The following is a 7,540-nucleotide window of genomic DNA, read 5'->3' on the forward strand; positions in this document are numbered from 1 at the left end:
TGCAAGATAAATTATGTTATCATACAACATAATTATGTAGACATGCAACTTGCAAAATAATTATGTTGACATGCAAGTTACCAATCTTTTGAGAAAATCTAATTTTAATGTTGGTAAAACTTACTTACTAACGCCAGTATATGACATCATACAAGCAAGATGCAGCAGAATTATGTTGACATGCGACTTATTTATGTTAACTTGCAAGACGATTATGTTAAGATGCAACTTATTTATGTCAAAATGTGACTTATTTATGTCAACATGCGAGTTATATTTTAGCATGCAAAGTATATATGTTAACATGCAAGGTATTTATGTTAACATGCAAGATAATAAGTTGCACCTCAACATACATATCTCGTATGTTGACATAATTAACTTGCATGTTAAAATAAATGTCTTGCATGTTGACATAAATAAGATGCATGTCTACATAATTATCATGTATGTTGACATATATGTCTACATAATTTGGTTGCAACTTCCGCTTGTATTATGTCATATAATGGCGTTAGTAGGTAAGTTAATCAACATTAAAATTAGATTCTCTGAAGAGATTGGTAACTTGCATGTCAACATAATTATTTTACATGTTGACATAAAATAAGTCGCATTTCTTCATAATTATGTAGCATGTTAACATAATTTTTCTTGCATTTAGGGTGCAGAAATATTCCACCATACAAAAGAGATGTTCTTATTTCGGTCACCGACACTAAATTATGTTCTTATCACCTCTTTCTACACACGGACCTATCTGGACATAATATGCTGATAAAACTCACAATTCTAAACTTTCTTACCACATTTTGTGCCTATGTAGAATATCATGACTTTACATTCATTTCTTTTGCTTTTGTTGCTTTTTGTTCATTATTCCCAAGAGAGGTTTGTAATTACTGATACCACTGATGGTCAAATCCAAGGTTACAGTATCACCTTGCCTTCTGGTGGACAACTGGAAATCTACTTGGGTATTCCTTTCGCTGAGCCTCCGGTAGGGGACCTGCGATTTGCTCCACCAAAGGAGAAAGTAAACTGGAGACCACACATTCTGAATGCCACTAGGTTTGGCCCTGCTTGTCCACAACCTTTGCATTTTCTGCAACAGTAAGTTTATGCATTACAGTTATTATACTTATATATGAGCGTTCCATACCTAAAACAAAACATTTGGAAAAAAGGAAAATTAAATGAAATTTTGTTTGTGGGAGATTTCACCTCTGACAGATCTCACTACTATATATGAAAAACAATTGGATTCTCAAAAAGACGAGAGGTTATTAGAAAGAGAGAAAAGTTTATATAAAAAATCAATCTTTTTCAGATATAGTTTCGGGAAGACGTTCTCCAATATAGAAGAGGATTGTCTCTACCTTAATGTATATGCGCCAAAGGTAGTGAAATGTTATGTAAAAGTTGCAGCAAAACAGCCAAAGCAAATATAACATGAATGTCAGATGTGTTTTATCTGTAATGTACATCTTACATATTGCTACTTTAAGATCAAAACTTACTAAAAATAATATCTCTGGATAATTGTATATTTTGAAATATTACATTCATTTGACATATTTTATAATTATATTACAAGCATATTAATTCGCGAGTTTTCCCATTCATACTCTTTTCAGATATAATGACTTGCAAATGTAACACTCTTTAGCTTTACTCCGAACTTTTCTCAAAAGATGCCGTTATCAATTGACCACTTTGTTTTGAATGGAACAGAATACCAGTAATGTGAACCAGTTGTTTCCGGTAATGGTGTGGATCCACGGAGGATCGTATCGATATGGATCGGGATCAGAATTTGATGGAAGAATATTAGCGTCCAGGGGTGGTGTCATTGTAGTAACAGTTAATTATAGACTGGGCGCTTTGGGTAAGAAATTATTAGATGGACTGAAGTTGACTTAATAAAGTCATTTGCCCAAAAATTTGTAAGAAACTGAAATCTAATACTTAATGCCGGGAAACTCTTTTAATATAATTTTCTGATCAAATATAAAAGAAAAAATATATGTGAATATTTTCTTTAAGATTATTTTCAAAGAAAATAACATTTCAAATACTTTTTCTAAAATTTAAAATTTAATACCAGTAATTGTAGTGCTGTTATATGTACAATTGAACAAATATAATCAACGTTATTACAGAGAGAAGTCATGAACTTGTTGACTTTTCGTTTAATGTATACATTTTTCTCCAAGAAAACACAGACACACAAAAGCAAAGTTTATACATTATATGCACTAATGTCAGACAGTCTTCAGAACAAAAATGAGAAAGATGAAATGTAAAGATGAGGAACAGCAATCATACCCAATATCTTATTAAACTATACAAAAGGCCTCTGACTGGATCATGTTGGATCAGGTGCCATGGAGGAGTAAGCATCCCCTGTCAACCGGTTATATTCGCCGTTTGCCTCTCGCCATGATTGTGTAAACGGAAAAATCCGTTGACAATTCAGTATGAAAATAATGGCTCGACAGTTTGTATGAGAAACGTTAGTCAATATTCGACCTAACGATAGATTGTATTTACAAACAAGGTCATCAAAGCGACCATAGAATTTGCAAAATGTTGCCTTTAAACGAAATTAATAAATTTCTTTGATTCGTCCACTTAATTGTTAGTAGGCTGTCGCTTGCGGTTACTAGCTTCCAAAGTGAAATGTTTCTTAAGTTTTATTGAAAATTAAAACTGAATGATAAAATTTGGAATCGTTTTCCTTATTTATCGTCTTAGTCTATGTAATTCATTTAATCAAAATCGAAAATAATTTCAAACCAGATATCATTTTAGATTTTTAATAACAACCTATCATCACTTTATTTGTGTTTTGAATTTTAGACAAGAAAGATTGAAAAAGTTGTTCTTATCTCACCTTGTATTTAATTTATCCTCATCAAATGTCAAAACGGTTAATATCACAATAACAATTTCAGATTTTTCTCAAATCATTAAGAAGGACAAGAAATGTGACATGTGAATTGATTACTTTTGAGACCCTAATAAATGTAAATAGATTTTCAATAAAAATTATCCAATATTAAAGCCTTTTCAAGCGCTAGCACTTTCAAAATAATGAAAATTAAATTTGTGTATACATAAGGATTCCTATCTACTGATGATTCGGTAACCAGTGGTAATCAGGGGTTACTAGACCAAGTGTTGGCTCTGAAATGGGTGAATCGGAATATACGTCATTTTGGCGGGAATCCTGATCAAGTGACCCTGTTTGGTCAAAGCGCCGGAGGAGCATCCGTTTCACTCCATATGTTTTCTCCCCTCTCCAACGGTATGAGATTTACGTCATTTTTTTTTTTTTAAGTTTTCACTTATTTGATTATAGGATTACTGCACAAAATACATTTAATGAAATAAGATTGTATACCTTTTTCGTTAGATTTGATTTTTTAAAAGAATTTCATCAGATACAGCACAAATCCTTTAATTTGAAAGTCATTTATCATACAGGACTCTTTATTCTTAATATCAATTATACAATTAGCTCTTTTGCCTCGTTAAAACGTCCATGTTCCTAGTATGCAGTCTTAACACATAATGTATATGCCTCAGCAATATTTAAAATTGAAGAATAACCTAAGTGTAAATCAAACTAAAAAAAAAACAAAAACAAAAACACACGAATATCTAAAAAAAACGCGCATTATTGATAAAACAAATGAAAAATTTGCTGCTACAATAAATCTTATGAAAAAGGGTCTTTGCATCATCATCAAAATGATGCCAAAAAATGTCTTTGCATCAATTTATGACATATTTATGATTTTTTTTTCATCAGAGGACAAAAATTTGTGTCATTATAGGATGTTTCTACTGTAGGACTTACTTTGCACTATATATGAATTTTGTATCATTAATGAATATTTACATTTGCAAATGTTTTCCCTTATATAACATTATCTGAGCGAGGCGTATTTAAGTCTGTGTATAAACAGGTTCGTCACCTATAGATTCACTGTTTAGTCGTAAACGATCGTCGTAATTTCATAGTGACGTGTTCAACACATTTTCTTTATAATGTTGCACTCGGAGCTCCTCGGATGGCTCGTATCTCGCACACTAGCCTCGGTTTCTACCATTTTGCTGATACAGTCATGTGATCTTATTTGAAATTCCTTCAAATGTTTTTATAATACTTTGAAATCTGATTTACTTTGTGACACGCCCAACAGTATGGCTTTGCTTTCAAAGACTAATAACATAAGGTTGTAATCAGAACCAATCTACAAGGAATGATCAGACAAGTTAAAAAAGTTTTTGAAGAACTTTAATATATGCAGAGCGAAATATGAAATGAGTTACAAGGTAGTTTCCGGCGGAGAAATGTATCGATTTGATGCATATTTCTCCACCAATCACATAAGAGGTTCGTATGGAGCGTAGCGGAGTCAGCCGAGAATTGTCGATTGACACTGTTGAGGTTTAAAAAAAGCCCCAATTATTTCATGGTTTTAAAACTATAGTACCCAAATATCTGTTACATATCAGTTACAGATGTAAAAATAAGTAATAAGGTATCATTTTAAAACTTTTATCGGGATGTAAATACGAGTTGGTACGTGATCAAATCTACTATAAAGCCCGCACTATAGGATTCGATCACTTGACTAACCCGTTTATACATCCCGATATAAGTTTTAAAATGACACGTTATATTTCTTAATTTAAATGATAGTTAACTAATGATACAAAATTATTATTAATGAATGTTAAGTCATCCATCCTACAATATATTTGGATTGAATATCATTTGGGATTACAACATACGGCCACACTGGTATCTTTTTATATACTAAAAGACAAAATACAATTACTAGTATGCATTCTATAACATTTAAAGCTACATCTAGCTAAAACAACGAGATTCAAACAATAAAAAAACTCTTACAGGTTTGTTTCAAGCACTTATTCCCCAAAGTGGTTGTGCTCTCAGTCCGTTTTCCATCTATAGACCGCCACATTCCATAACGATGACTACGAGGAATCTGGCCTTGATGTTACAATGTCCCGTTAACTCATCACAGGCACTGGTTGATTGCTTGAGACAAAAATCTGCACATGATGTTGTTAACACATACCCAAAGGTTTGCATCAAATGAAAATCTGTTAAATTAATAAAGGAAGACTTTTTTTTAAAAAATAATTCGAAGAAAAATTTATTTTTCATTTTTATGACTTGAAGCATCCACAGATGATAGCGGCGTTCGCACCAAGAGTGGATGGTTATTTTATACATGATGTACCTGAAAACCTTCTTGATAAAGGAAACTTTAACAAAAATATTAGGGTGATGACAGGATTCGTTCCAAATGAATCGGCAGATGAAATACCGGATATATTCAATTCCAATGGAGGATATGACGTCACGTATTACAATTCCTTATTAGATAATTGGAGTAGAAGATTTCTTCACGGACATAAAGTGAAATCTGCAGTCACATGTTACTATTCACCATTAGGTAGTGATGACCATGCAAACGTGCAGACATATATGCAAGTAAACATATGTATATAACCATACAATTAAATATTGTTATGACCTTGTAATCAAAGAATCGAGGGTATATAGTTTTTGCCCTGTCTGTCCTACTGTCTGTCTAACTGTTTGTCTGTTTGTCTGCAAAAACTTTAACATTGCCCATAACTTTTGATTGGTTGGAGTTATGATTTTCATATTTCAAATGTTTATTCCTTTTGACAAGACCTTTCTCTGGCTACCATCATATTTGAACTTTTGACCTTGACCTTGGAGTTTGACCATATTTTGCAAAACTTAAACCAACTTTACCCTTGCCATAACTTTTGAACAATTGGAGCTAGGGCTTTCATACTTACATACATATTCACTTGTGTAATCCTTGTAATAATTCCTTCCTTTAAATACCAACAACTTTGACCTTTTGACTTTGACCTTGGAGTTTGACCTACTTTTGAAAACTTTAACCTTGGCCATAACTTTTGATGTTTGATTTGCTTTTGAAAAACTTTAACCTTTTCCATATCTTTTCAATGGTTACTGCTAGGACTTATATATTTCACAGGTGTATTCCTCGAGACAAGACCTTACTTTAGGTACCAACATATTTGATTTGCATTTGAGAAAGTTTATTCTTCACTATAAGTTGCCATAGGGGGGCATCAGTGTTTCACAAACACATCTTGTTTTATTTAAGAAACTTTTAAAATATAATCTTTTTAACTGAAGGTTTTAGTCATTTAAAATTTTCAGCGTGTTTTTGTCCCTTTTAAAATCATTTTCGGTCAGGTGTTTTAAATTCAAGAATTTATTCTCAGAATTTTACCTGTATATCCCAAAATGATCGTATTTTTTGCAATGTTTTAGCTGAAGTCTGATTATGGCTACATCATACCACACATACAATTAGCCTCCAAACTGAATCTAATAGGAACAAAGACATGGCTATATGATTTTAATTACCGGTCCAGTAATTATCCAATGCCTGACTGGATGGGTAAAAAAACTTAATTACCTTAGAAAATGAAATATACTAATTTTCTTTCTTATCTTGATGATTAAATTTCTTATTTTGAGTCAAGGTATTATTCATGCATCGGAACTGTACTACTTGTTCGGAACACCTTTGTTTACATCAATTCCGTGTCCAGGAGACCCCAGTGTCACGTGTCCTCAAATCCGGACAGCTTTCCAAACCTGGAATCAGCTGGATACAGACATCAGCAAAGCTACTATTGACTTGTGGAGTAACTTTGCAAAGTTGGGGTAAGAATGCCCTGCCATTCATTTTCATTGAATCTCACCTGGTATGAGTGGGCAAATGAAACTTAGAAGTATCTACAAACCACTGAACACGTACATTACACTAATATATTTATCATCAGTCTCTAAAAAGGTCTAAAAAGTATTTTAAAATCAAATTTTCATTTCTTTTCAATACATTTCATATCAATATCTTATTCCTATTGCAGCACAAAGAATGTTTCATCAATAAGATTGTCATCCGGCGGTGATTGGGATACCTTTTATCCAACGAAACAATACTTAATGATTGGAGATTCTCTCCAAGTACGGAACGACCCTAGGCAAAAAGAGTTACGCCTTTGGAATAATTTTGACTATCAAAGCTATTATGCAAACCCTAGAAGTGATTGTTCTCCCTGACATGCTTGATATATCGATTGTCATTTGACACTTTTTCAGAAAGATGATATTTGTTAAAATGTTAAATAAAAGTATTTCTCAAATAGTCTAACATCCAGTCTTTGGAAATTTAATATAATTGCGCAGAAGTGATATGCTCCTTTAAATATCTTGTTAAGAAACCTACGGTTAGACAAGTCATATGTGCCAAGCTTAATGCATTTTTCTGTAAATTAATTTTATTTTTCAAATTGCAAATCTGCGTGAATTCAAAATTTATTCCGGCCAGACATATTTCTGTGAAATATCCATAACGACATGTTGTTCAATAAAGTTTCAATATATTTTTATGACATAGACAAGCTTTTGGCAATAAATGAA

General features: G+C 32.4%; 1 protein-coding gene across 1 annotated transcript; it reads left to right on the top strand.

Moving 5' to 3' along the window:
* The first annotated feature begins 508 nt into the window (after positions 1-508).
* LOC133196951 (acetylcholinesterase-like) lies at positions 509-7,181 on the top strand. The gene is made up of 10 exons (XM_061332795.1): positions 509-521; positions 888-1,113; positions 1,331-1,400; positions 1,735-1,888; positions 3,125-3,310; positions 4,930-5,123; positions 5,222-5,536; positions 6,383-6,512; positions 6,598-6,781; positions 6,988-7,181. The coding sequence occupies exons 1-10, from the start codon at positions 509-511 to the stop codon at positions 7,178-7,180; spliced, it is 1,665 nt and encodes a 554-aa protein (XP_061188779.1). The 3' UTR covers position 7,181.
* The last annotated feature ends 359 nt before the right edge of the window (positions 7,182-7,540 follow it).

Source organism: Saccostrea echinata, unplaced genomic scaffold, assembly GCF_033153115.1.
Source record: "Saccostrea echinata isolate AGI-Se365-2 ecotype Australia unplaced genomic scaffold, CSIRO_AGI_Sech_v1 ptg000030l, whole genome shotgun sequence".
Lineage (NCBI taxonomy): Eukaryota > Metazoa > Mollusca > Bivalvia > Ostreida > Ostreidae > Saccostrea > Saccostrea echinata.